General features: G+C 35.7%; 1 protein-coding gene across 3 annotated transcripts in view; it reads left to right on the top strand.

Annotated features, from left to right (window-relative positions):
- RASA2 (RAS p21 protein activator 2) overlaps window positions 1-11874 on the top strand; it is a 128697-nt gene extending 116823 nt beyond the window's left edge. For 2 of the 3 annotated variants that reach the window (XM_030816723.1, XM_030816722.1), the window contains exons 21-25: window positions 4027-4109; window positions 4835-5043; window positions 5764-5867; window positions 6220-6409; window positions 8810-11874. In XM_030816723.1, coding sequence (XP_030672583.1) covers window positions 4027-4109; window positions 4835-5043; window positions 5764-5867; window positions 6220-6409; window positions 8810-8840 — 617 coding nt within the window. In that variant the 3' untranslated portion in view covers window positions 8841-11874. The remainder of the gene's footprint in view (window positions 1-4026; window positions 4110-4834; window positions 5044-5763; window positions 5868-6219; window positions 6410-8809) is intronic. The other variant, XM_030816724.1, reaches the window with a different exon arrangement.
- The last annotated feature ends 1573 nt before the right edge of the window (window positions 11875-13447 follow it).

Genomic DNA, 13447 nt, shown 5'->3' with positions numbered 1-13447 from the left:
AAATTCACCATTTTAAGGTATATAGTTGATTGGTTTTCAAGATATTCATAGTGTTGTGCAATCGCCACTAATTCCAAAGCATTTTCACCACCCAAAAAGAAACCCTATACCCATTAACGGTCATTCCCCATTCCTCCCTTCTGCCAGCCTCTGACAACCACTAATATACTTTCTGTCTCTATAGGTTTGCCCATTCTAGACATTTCATATACATGGAATCATATGTAGCCTTTTGTGACTAACATCTTTCACTCAGCATAATGTTTTGGAGGTTCATTCATGTTGTGGCATGAATCAGTACTTTATTTTCGTGACTGAATCATATTCTGTTTTACAGATAATACCACATGTTGTTTATTCATTCACCAGTTGATGGACATTTAGGTTGTTTTTGGTTTTTGGCTATTATGAACAATGCAGTTGTGAACATTCATTTACAAGTTTTTGTGTGGATGTGTCTTCAGCTCTCATGGTATATACGTAGGAGTGTAATCAATGAGTTAATAGGGTATTTCTGTTTAATTAGGAGGTAATTACAACTTTAAAACCTGATTTCAGCCATTTAGTAGGAAATTTAATGCACTCACATTTATTGGTGATTATCATTACTACTACTTTGTTTTGTGTTTTCTATTTACTAGGCTTTTCTGTTTCTTGGGTTTATTTTTCCCTTCCTTTTTACTGGAATAGTTGAGCATGTATGGGTGTTTGCACTCTATCTTTCTGTCTCTATCTGTTGAGGAAACTTGACTATCCTATTTTTACTTTTTAAATTGTTAACAAATTTAAACTTAAATGTTTATATTAAGTTGATCCAAGTCTCCATTCAAGCTGGGAAAGAACATTATCATGCTTTCAATTATTCTTTTCCTAACATCTCCCTAAAGAAGTCATCTGGAATTTTAATACTTGTTTCTCTTGTTTCTTTTACCTTTTTACATTATGTTTTAATGATTTTGCATCCTTGCCTGTCAGTTTTCCTGATTTCTTTGGCCCAACACTATTTTTTGTATAACACATCTTTTTCCTGGATTCATTATTAATTTGTGGGAGTACTTAAGGAATTCTTTCAGATAGGCTTTATGGCTGATAAGTCTTCTGAGTCCTTACATATACAAAAATGTCTTTTACCTGGGGTGGGGGGGAGGGGGGAGGGATAGCGTTAGGAGATATACCTAATGTAAACGATGAGTTAATGGGTGCAGCACACCAACATGGCACATGTATACATATGTAACAAACCTGCACGTTGTGCACATGTACCCTAGAACTTAAAGTGTAATAAAAATATATATATTAAAAAATAAATAAATAAATTGAACAGGAATAAAAAAAATGTCTTTTACCCTTACTCTTGAATGATAGTTAGAATACTCCATTGTTTACTAGCTTCCATTGCTGCTGATGAGGATTTTGATGTCACTCTGATTCTCAGACTTTTGATTCTTCTATCTAAAAACTCTTAGGACTATCTGTAGCCTTCAAGTTCTAATGTTTTTCTGCCTAATATTTAGGTAGTTTTCTTTTTTCTTCCATCCTGCTTAGTACTTGGTGGATAACTTTCTATTTGAAGATTTCCGACTTTATCTTGGGGACATTTTTATCTGTAATTTTCGCCTGAATACTCTTATTTGTCAGATATTAAAACTTCTAAATCCATCCACGATGGTACTTAACTATTCTATTTTTGCGTCTTTTTCTTCTTGTACTGTATTTTTGGAAAATCCTCAGTAAAATCTTTCATTTTCACTAACTCACATTGCAGTTCACTCCAGTTAACACTGTTAATTATGAAATTAACCCTAATGATATCATGACAGTATATGTGCCTGGGAGCAATGCCCTTTCTCTACATATGCTGTGTTATAATTTGTCCAGAAATGAATAAATATAGCATTTTTCAGGGTATGTGCATTCTTTGTGTATTCAACAAATCTAAAAATAGAAACTCCTTGCAAAATTTTAAAATTCTCTGATTATAATGCCCCCTGTAAATTAGTACCCAAAGACATAGGTCTCTTCCCCCCAGTTTCTTAAACTCCTGATTTCCTCAGATGTTATCCTCCTTTGTTGCATGTATGTCTCTTCTTCAGAGTGATGAGTTTCCTTAACTGGTGATTTTTTTTTTTTTTTTTTTGGTGTTTTACTCATCTTTGTGTTTTGCAATCCATTTACCTACTTGAGTGTTGAGTAGCTTACTGCCAATGATTTTGAGGGAGGGACAGGACAAGCTGCTGAGGGGCAGGAGTGCTGTTGCTTGTCTTCTGGTGTGGGTATTCTCTCCTTCCCTTCTGAGAGTTAGCAGCTACCTGTGACATTGCACTGCTCGGCAGCCCAGTATGCATCCTTGCTGCTTTAGCCTGTGAATATATGCCTCTGTTGACTGCTGCTTAGCACAAACCTGGGAATGGGGAGGGCCTGATTGACCCAGCTGTTCCACATGCAACTCACCGATTAATCATCCTGATGTATGTTTGAGTGCCCCAACCTTCAGCTGTCTGTGTCCACTGGCTCTGGCTTGAAACTCTTCCTTAACCACTCCTACTTTTGCAGATGTCTTATCGTACATCTGGCTTAGACTATGGCTTCCTTCAGTTACTGCCTCCCTGCCCCGCCATTCAACTCCCCACCCCCATAAATATAATCTCATCTGATTCTAGGAGATTGCTGATAGTCTTTCCTTATTATCTCATGCATTTATGATTTATATTTGTTAACTGTAAATGTCATTTCCTCAGAAAGTTTTTTCCTAACCACTCAATTTAAAGTAACTTCTGACTTTCTATCACATCACCTCAGTTTATTTTCATTGTAGCATTCATCTCTATTTAATATTTATGGTCTTTTGTCTTTCCAGACCTAAATGCATACTCCTTTAGGAGCCTTATATGATCTGTTTACAGCTATATCCTAAGTGGTTAGAACAGTGCCTGATATAGAGTAGACATTCAATATATGATAGTTGAATTAAGTGACTTTGACATTATATGTCACATTTGCTTGAATTACATAAATTTTAGATTTTATACCAGAAACCAGGCTTATCAAATATTCTATCTTAACATCTTTGTCAAGACAAAAAAAAAGAAACATATGTTTATTAACCAAATTGCCCAAAACTATGCAATTAATTGGTTAAATAATATAAAATGCAAAGTTTCTTAACCTCCAGCACTTCAATCTATATGTCATTCAGGCAAAGCTTGGGGGTGAAATAAAAGCAAAGCTTTGATTTTTCTAAGAACAATATTACAAAATGACCAGAAGTTAGAATTATGTTTGCTTATAGTTTCTATGACTATGTGAGATATAATTTATTCTCAGGTAAATCGTTAAGTTGAAATGCATCATGTTCTTATGCCATATTATTATGGAGCTCCTTTAGCAAACTCAAATTTCCTTAATGGAATTTCCAAAGTCTTAGGTTAAGGATTCACTCTACCAGATAAGATTTTTACTTTTTTTCCCTACATCTCTTAAATTTTGTAGCTTTTGATCAGGTGGCTGATCAACCCATGTGGGATAATAATGAACAGTTTTTCAGTTTAGAAATACTGTTTTGAGGGTTAATCCCTTAATTAAATTTAGGTTAGAAAAATATAAAAATGCACATAGGTAGTCATAGTCACTGCTTACATAGTAACTCCTCCATGAAAGAAAAGCCCTTGTCTTGGCAAGTTTTGAGTTGGCCTCTTTTGCTGAGTCTGTTATTTTTTTCAGTCCCCATATATAAAATTTTGTAATGTTCTTACTTTCTACACAGCGATCAAATTTAGTCCCAGATTTTTCCTTGAAAATGTTTTAATATTATATGGCAAAGAAAAGCAGTAGTCACTTTAGAAGACAATCAAAATTCATCTGTTCCATGAAACAAATATTTTTATATATGCCATTTGTAAGTCTTCTGTAGGTTATTTATACTCCTACCATCAAGAGGATGAGCTTAAACCCTACAGAATTAACCTCTCATCTTTATAATTCGGATGGAAATTACTTTAATTTTGTTTTACTTTTTTTATTATTTAGGCAAAGATGCAATCTACACAATTCCAGTAAAAAACATTCTTGCTGTGGAAAAACTGGAAGAGAGCTCTTTCAACAAGAAAAATGTAAGTTATGTAAATAAATATTTAAAGCTTTCTGAACTGCATATATTACTTATTTGTATTTCAAAGTATTTGATAATACCTTGTATTTGTATCACCTATTACTTAGATATTGGTATTCAAATTTTCAAGAGGTTGTTTATTGGATTGTTTACCATTAATCATTAATAGTTCATAAATAGCTAGCTCAAACTCTGTCTTAAAATTGTCCTTTATTGTTGATGCCTCATATAGCTTGCCTAATTTGTTAAGTTAAAGATACTTTTCTCAAGATTTCCCTGTTATACCGCTGTACGTGATACTCAAGTCTCTAAGTAATACAGTCCCAAGCTATCTGTCCAGCTTTGTCTTCTGCTCCCATTCAGTGCATACCATACACTCAAGCCAACCAGGATGATTTCCTTGTTCCTAAATATTTTTCTACTGCTTTTCCTTTATACTTTTTCTTCCATTAACAATTCCTTCCCTTTATTCTTATCTATATGACAGTCCATTCCTTTGGATATGTGTGGCTTCTAAAACTTACATTCTTTTGTACTGCTTAGTACCATGTGACTCAGATTATCCTTGGGACTAACTTGCTTGAAACATAATAATTTCTAAGACATCTTAGCACCAGTTATCTAGCCAAGCAAACTAGATTCCTTTAGGTACTTTTCTTCTGTTTTGTACTGTGTGTTGGTTTTTGGACTCTTGTCACTAACTTTTTATCTTAATTGCCTGTGAAGATGTTCCAAGTAATACATACGGAGAAACCACTCTATGTCCAGGCAAATAACTGTGTAGAAGCTAATGAATGGATAGACATACTCTGCAGGGTGAGCCGATGCAATCAAAACAGGCTAAGTTTTTATCATCCCTCTGTGTATCTAAACGGAAATTGGCTCTGCTGTCAGGAGACGGGTGAAAACACTCTCGGCTGCAAGCCATGTACTGCGTAAGTTTCTTTCTGATTATAAAAGCAATGTGTCAAAATTTGATATATCCATGCAATGTTAATATTATTTGTCCATGAAAAGGAATGACATATTGATCCATGCTACAACAAGGATGGGACCTTGAAAAATTATGCTAAGTGAAAGAAGTCAATCATAAAGGCCACGTATTATCTGATAACATTGATATAAAGTGTCTAGAATAGGTAAATTCGTAGAGACACAAAGTAGATTAGTGGTTACAAGGGATAGGAAGGGAGGAATGGGGAGTGCTATTGGATGCAGAGATTCTTTTAGGAGTGAAGAAAATGTTCTAAAATTAATAGTGGTTGCACAAGTTAAAAAATTTTAAGGCAATGTTTAAATAGAAGCATGAGCTTGAACCAAGATATCAAGAAAGAAGGGTCCTTAGCATTCTCTTTCTAATTGTATGGAACAACCATTGTATTTCTATAGACTTAAGTAATAATGTATTGTTTTGTGATGAAGCATAGGTTGTGGAAATGATTTTACTTTAAAATTTCCCTCCTTCTGATTAGAGTCACATAACAACCAAACCTCTCCTTGGCCCCACTTTATTTTAACTGTCAAAGGAAACTAAATTTCCAGACTTCCTTCTGCAAAAGTCTGTGGTTCTGTTTTTAGTCTCAAACCATCAGAAGTCCTTGGCATGTTAACAAAATAAAATTTTACAATATCTTTATTTTTTATTTTTATCATAGAGGTGTCCCTGCAGACATCCAAATAGATATTGATGAAGACAGAGAAACAGAAAGAATTTATTCCCTTTTTACCCTCAGTTTACTTAAGCTGCAGAAGATGGAAGGTAAATACACAATCTGTTTTTATATAACCATAATCTTTCATTACCAATTCCTAAAGTATTGCTTTAGCATTATAGAAAAGTTGAAAACACTCATAGATTTACCAAAATGTTATTTATTGAAAGTTGACAAACCCACAGAGAGGCATTTTTCATTGACATTCATGAAGTAAAAATACTGTTTTTGCATGAATGTGATGATCCTAATAAATAAAATGTATATATTTTAGTTATCTGGGCTCTGCCAAGGGAAATCCCCTCAGCATAAGACACTTGAAAAATTCTTATTTGTACTACATATTGCATTTATATAATTTATTGTCTGATCAGAGATTTATTTTCCTGCTCCTTGTAGAGGCTTGTGGAACTATTGCAGTCTATCAAGGACCACAGAAAGAGCCTGATGATTATTCTAACTTTGTAATCGAGGATTCTGTAACAACCTTTAAGACAATTCAGCAAATAAAAAGCATAATTGAGAAGCTGGATGAACCTCATGAAAAATATAGGAAGAAAAGATCCAGTAGTGCAAAATATGGGAGCAAGTGAGTAATTTTTAAGCTATTGTAAACATATTTTTAAACAAGAGTTTGAGATTGCCTCTCCTGCCCCATCCTCACACCTCCTGCTCACCCACATCTGTCAAGATCCAGCTCAGGGCCATTCTCTGGTGCAAGTTTCCCTGGCCACTCAGACTCAAAGTGCTCTTTGTGTTGTTCAGTTTAGCCATCATTTCACTGTGTTGGTGCTATCCTTTATCGACTTTTTAATTTCATATATGTATATGAAATTATATATGATATATAGTATATAAATATATATTTTTTATATATTTATGTTTATATATTATACATATATAGATATAGATATTTCGTTTTTGTAGAGACAGGTTCTTGCCCTGTCACACAGGCTGGAGTGCAGTGGTGTGATCATAACTCACTGTAACCTCCAACTCCTGGGCTCAAGCGATCCTCCCATCTCAGCATCTTGAGTAGCTAGGACTACAGGTGTGCACCACTGTGCCCAGCTATTTGTTTTATTTTTTGTAAAGACAGGGTCTCGCTATGTTGCCCAGGCTGGTTTTGAATTCCTGACCTCCAGCGATCCTCCTGCCTCGGCCTCTCAAAGTGCTGAGGTTACAGACATGAGGCAACACTACCAGCCTATCACCAGTTTTAATGTTACATTCAATTGTAATTCATTTCTTGAATACTTAGTAGCTCTTTGTTTTGTTTTTGTTTTTACTGATCCTCCTTCTACAGTACATAATAAGAATTCACAAAACTCACCCCCCAAAAAAATAAACTGTAAAAGTGCTAGAAGTATTTTATAGTTGATTTTTTGGACCACTTCAGGTGTAGATGGATACTACAATGGATAACAACAGCAACGACTCGCATTTACTGGGAACTTACTCTATGAAGGGGCACTGTGCTTAGTACTTTACAGCTTATTTAGATTGCTTTTAGAAGCAAGTTAATGAAGTCCCAATTGAGGTGGCTTAAACAATAAAACTCTTTACTCTTGCAAATTAAGTAGTTAACTTCTACAGTTGATTAATTCAGCAGCTCAGCGCTGTTATCAAGGAACACCTGCCACTCAGCCAACCTCAACAAGGTGATTTCTCTCTTCCTCAGGCTTGTTCCCTCATGGTCACAGATGAGCTGCAATAATTCAGAGCCCCACATTTTTATATGATGGCATCCAGAGGCAGAAAAGGCTGTTTTCTCCATACTAGTAGAAGGGAACCTTCTCTAGAGTTACCCTCAGCTTTCCCTGAAACACATGGCTGCCCAGTGTTAGAGCAGAATCAGGGTCTGTTTACAAAGAAGTGAATAGGGAGGGGATGGATCTTGGGCCAGCAAGTAACAGTGTTTGCCACAGTGAACACTCATTGGTCCTCAAATCAGTCCAACTTGGTTTTATCCTCATTTTACAGCTAGAGAAATGGAGGCTTAGGGAAGCTAAATGCCTTGCCCAAGGTCACACAGCTGACTAGGGCTCTGAATCCTGGCCCTACCACTTTAAATGTTCTTTGAAAAGTATGTGTATTAATAATTATATTTTTTATTCATGTACAATAAAAATCAATTTGACAGGGGGCTGGGCGCGGTGGCTCACGCTTGTAATCCCAGCACTTTGGGAGGCCGAGGCGGGCGGATCACGAGGTCAGGAGATCGAGACCACGGTGAAACCCCGTCTCTACTAAAAATACAAAAAATTAGTCGGGCGTGGTGGCGGGCGCCTGTAGTCCCAGCTACTCGGAGAGGCTGAAGCAGGAGAATGGCATGAACCCGGGAGGCGGAGCTTGCAGTCAGCCGAGATTGCGCCACTGGACTCCAGCCTGGGCGACAGAGCAAGACTCTGTCTCAAAAAAAAAAAAAAAAAAAAAAAAAAATCAATTTGACAGGTATAAATATATGTTCTTCCTAGATAGATGCCTCAATTAGAAAGGTTATTATAAGCATCCTAATCCTGTCTTTTCTGTGTTAATGTAATTGGTTCTCTTCCAACAATAGTAATCCAGTTTCCTTGGAGCCCTGGGAAGTTTCCATATGAGATCCCAGACATTTTTTCTTAAATAGTACCTCTCTACTCATACCCATACACACCATATCACTTCCCAGCTTTATTTTTCTCTATTAAAAAATATCAACCTCTACTGTACTAAATATCTTATTAATTTTATTTACCCTATACCAGAGTGTAAGTTCCATGATGGCAAGGGTTTTCTTGGTCTGTTTGGTTTACTACCTTATCTTTAAGTTCTGCACTAGGGTCTAAGATTGAATAGGTGGTCAGTAAGTACTCGTTGAATTAATGAAACAAGATTTGGCATGAGAGATTATCCAGGGAAAATTCTAAATACTTAATGGATTATATATTTGTCACCCTTTAAATTTTTGTATTTCTTAAATTTTGAAGAATGACTGTTTCTTTTCTAGGGAAAATCCAATTGTTGGGAAAGCATCTTAGAGTTTAACAGATTGGTTGAGAAGAACTGGAAAATATTATTTTTCTTGGAGCTTTTCAATTCATCTATATTTTGTTCATAGTATTTAAGAATGAGCATCTGCTTCAATGTCATTTGCCTCCACATTGTATTTAATATTTAATAATTGAAATTAATTGTTTGGGAATCCTGATATTGATGTATTACTAGAGAATTTAAAGCCCAGGATTCCCTTCATACCTGTGTGACCAAATCCATGTTTCTGCAACTTCTTTTTAATCGTAAAAATCTTCCTAGAAAAGCTTTGTAACAAAGGGAGAACTCCTCCATAGCAAGAAACCATCTCTGCTTGTAACACTCTGTTCTGTGGACTTGTTTTCACTACCATCGGTGCCTGCTCTATACTGCCAACATTGTGTTTTACTAGAAAATTCCAATTCATGACAGTTCAGAGCTTTTCATTTAGTTCATGTAGACCCTCCCGCTTTAAAAAAGAAAAAATAATAAGAAATGTTTTTCCTTTGGTCCATCAGTCATTACAGGTTCCATTCAAGACAGTGATAGAAACTTTAGAAAACTGCCAGAGCATCCTTGAAAGTTGGTAGATCCTTTTGCCTAAAGATGTAAACAAAACTCAAGACAGAAGGAATCAGGGAATATGTGCTATTGTGTGCATCTGTTTACATTTGGAATCAGTGATGGCAAAAGAAGTAATGAGACCACTGAAATTGTTTTCATTGTTTTAAATACCAGGTACTCATTTTCTTGATTTGAAAGTTTAACATGACTTTTAAGGACATCTCTTCTGAAAAAGAAAGTAAACAGGGAATGAAGGTGGTGGGAAAATCACTTCACTTCACCTGCTATTTCCTGTTGTAATAAGGGCCACCATAAGGATGCCCTCCTCATAGTGTTCGGTTCTGATCTTACTCGAGAACAGTCACTCGGCGCACTTTAATAATCTGGACTGCTCCAGATTATACTTTAGATACTCCTTGGTATCTAATCTTTATGATCAGTTGAATGATCAGTGTTTAAGTCTAAAAATAATGCTTTCCTGAAAATGTTTATATTTCATTGCTGTTTCCTTATTGCCTGCTAGCCAAATGGAATTTGGGCAAGCAACTCTGAAGACTTTTTTACCCTAGAAATTTACTTTTGTCCTAAAAACCCTAACTGTAAATAAGCAGTCGAAGCAAGTTGCCACCTTGAAGTTGAGGGATACACTTTGCTTCATCAGTATTAAAAACCATGGTACTCTTATTCTGTCTTTTTTAATTCAAAACATTTTCTAAATGTGGTACTTTGAACCTTGGAATATTTACATGTTTCTCTTCAAAACTGTGACTTATTAATGTAAGTCTGCTAGTAGTACTTTTTTTGTTTCCTTGAGCATAAGCTATATTTCAAGATATACTTTGCCAATTTTGTTATTGGTGAGTAATCGTTTTTAAATTATATTGTTATTAGGTAATTATTTTTAAAGACTACTGGCATACAATCAAAGTTCTTCCATAAAAGAATATAACTGAGCAATGTATTTCTCTAAATGACTTGTAAAAATCAATGAGTTACGTTTAAGTCTGCATTATGGTAGATTATTACTCCCAGCTCATTTTAAAGACAAGTTTGAAAGAGTCCTTTAAATTTTATAAGCTTGTAGATTCCATAAACTACGCTGATTTGTACATTTGAAAGAATTTAGCCATTTAATAAATTTCTTATTCTCAAATTGCATTTAGATTAAAATTCCTTTTAAGAGTCTCTGAAATGTCTACCTGCGAAGAACATGTAAACATTGCCAGGTACCAGTCATTATTCTTTAGTGGCTTTTTAGTCCTCTGCTATTTTTTTAAGGCAAAAGAAATATGCATCTAGCATTTCTAATATCAAATCCCCAATTGTGATTGTTTTAAAGATCATGGCGTGATCACAGGGACCAAGGCTGTGTGCATATATAACTCTGGATTTGAAAGAAGGAGAGTTCAGCCATCTAGTTCTTTTCTTCGCATGACACTTTTAAACAGCCAGTTTGACTGGAATTAACCAACTTGACACAGCCTAAAAAAGAAGTAATGTGAAATTAAATTATTTTTCTTTGAAAGTCTTTTGAAATAAGAGACCATGTAAGTAGGACCCTAAGACAACCAAGGAATTTGCTTCCAGGGCCCTCATTCCTCCGCCGTTACTTACAAATGTTTTAATTTTTACTACCTGATATTCTTTCTCTACCTTTTCCACATTTGAAAACATACAAGGCAGCTCACTTCATCCTAAAAACCTAAAAACTCCAGGAAGGAAAGAAAAGGATGATATGGGGAAATTTGCCATAAATGCTGGTTCTGGTTCTTAGTTTAGCCATTTCCGTCAGTTGAAATTGTGGTGTGATCTGTTGCTTGTTTTGTTGTTGTTTTGTTTTTGTTTAGCTTTGTTTTTTAATATTCATTTAATAAGATGATGGGCAATAGCAAAGATTTTTACTCCCAGGAATATAATTTATCAAATTGAACTATTTTATTTGCCAAAGAAACTTGTTTTTAATATCACGGGTAATGGGTAAGTGTGAAAACTAGGCTTTTTTTTAATTAAACAAAAAAAGGTGATGAATAATATGGCTTTTGTTTCTGTTTCTGAAGCCTGATTTCATTTATGCCAGGTTTTGAAAAACAGATCTTTTTATTAAGTGAAAGCACCTTTAATTTGCTCTAACGGTACATCCTGTAAAGACAGAATTCTGCATAGCCTTTTAGGTGTTTTTACAGTATGTGAAAAATACAAGACTCATTCTAGAGTTAAATTACCAATGTTGGTTGACATTATCTGCTTCCATTTTTATTAATTTGGAAATTAATATGTTGCTAGTAAATATCGGTTTTTACAGTACCCAGTTTGAAAATGTAAGTTATCAAAACTTAATGTAGTGAATTTGTGTAACCATGTTGTATTGTTGAGAATGTATTTTTATTTAAATTTTATTTTCTTATCAAGAGTATTATAAAAATTAACTTTTGTAACTGTCGCTTGGAAATAACTCAAATAAATTACAAGAAGCCTGTCTGTTCTTTGTGAGACTGTATTTTCTTACTGACTTAGTAATTTCTTCTTAAAATTATTATACCTTTCCTATTAGTAAGGGAACTGTGGAAGTGAGAAGTCTCCAGTAAGAAAGATGGAATCTGAAAAGTGTTCAGTTTTCTTGTTTTCTTGCACTTAACTAGGCTGATTTTTGATGGGTGTGTTCTTTTTTTTTTTTTTTTTTTTTGAAACAAAGTCTCGCTCTCCCCAGGCTGGAGTGCAGTGGCACGATCTCGGCTAACTGCAACCTCTGCCTCCCAGGTTCAAGCAATTCTCCTGCCTTAGCCTCCCGAATAGCTGGAACTTCAGGTGCACACCACCATGCCCAGCTAGTTTTTGTATTTTTAGTAGAGACGGGGTTTCACCATATTGGCCAGGATGGTCTCTATCTCTTGACCTCGTGATCTGCCTGCTTCGGCCTCCCAAAGTGCTGGGATTACAGGCGTGAGCCACCGCGCCCGGCCTCTAATGGGCTGTGTTCTTATATGTTCATTCATTCAACAGACTTGTTTTGAGGACCCATGGTGTTCAAAACACCTTGCAGGCTCCTGTCATTCCCTAGAGCCATGTACAACTGTCATGGAGGAATATAATTCACTTGTGTCTAGATAAAGTTTAAAGCTGAGTTTTCCAGACTATGTTTGACTTTTTAAAGAAGAGTAGAAAGAAGAATTCTTTCAGAGCCTCTGCTTATTCAGGCCCTGCACTGACCCCTGCAGATTAACCTACCCCATAGCTTGACCTTCAGTGCGTCATCCTTCAGGATGTTAGAATTTGCCCGTGTTCTGCCATTTTGGTGAGATGCCTGGAGAATATAAAGTGACAGCACCAGAGAGCAGGTTAGTGGGTATAACTTGTGCCCTCAACAAGAGAAGCCAGGATCCTCCCCGATTCGTGCCTGAACCCTTTTATAATAGCATCCCTAAAAAACCCTTCTATAAAACAAAGCCCCTGGGCTCCAGAGGAATTTAAGGTTAACAAAGTAGAAAGGATAGGGTTCTGAATCTCTATATTTATTGAAACATTAGAATTCCTCTCATACTAGCCCATGTATAGAATAGAACTTGTGAAAAGCATCAGATTTAGGGTTCTAGTCTACGATAGAAGTAAACTAGGCATTTAAGGGAGAGGGGACCATACTCCTATTTCAAATTGTATGATTCCAAAATGAGAGACACCTAGGGCCAGAGTCCCTTTATTACACAAGAATAAGAAACAAGACATACTTTGGCACTGCTGGTATACGTTTTTCTACTCCAGTGGCAAGTACTGAACTCCTCTGGAAACATTTCAGAGAATAACCTGTCTTGGGTACTGACCATATTCAGAGATCTTTGGTCTTAATTCTTCATACATACCTTCACCTGAGGTTTGCTCTTTTGTGGCCAAAAAGTTCATTCTTTGCCATTTGACTTCATAGTTTGGGGACACCATTTGCCATCATATTTTGAGCTTATGCCTATTTTTTATATTGACAGCAGAGGTGTGACTTGTTTAATTAAAGTACTATTAAGATTTCATCACTTTTCTGCCTTATATTTCAAACCCTTTTTGT

The sequence above is a fragment of the Nomascus leucogenys genome, chromosome 8, assembly GCF_006542625.1.
Source record: "Nomascus leucogenys isolate Asia chromosome 8, Asia_NLE_v1, whole genome shotgun sequence".
NCBI classification, from domain to species: Eukaryota; Metazoa; Chordata; class Mammalia; order Primates; family Hylobatidae; genus Nomascus; species Nomascus leucogenys.
The sequence above is the reverse complement of the archived record's forward strand: the minus strand, read 5'-3'. Positions and strand labels throughout refer to the sequence as shown.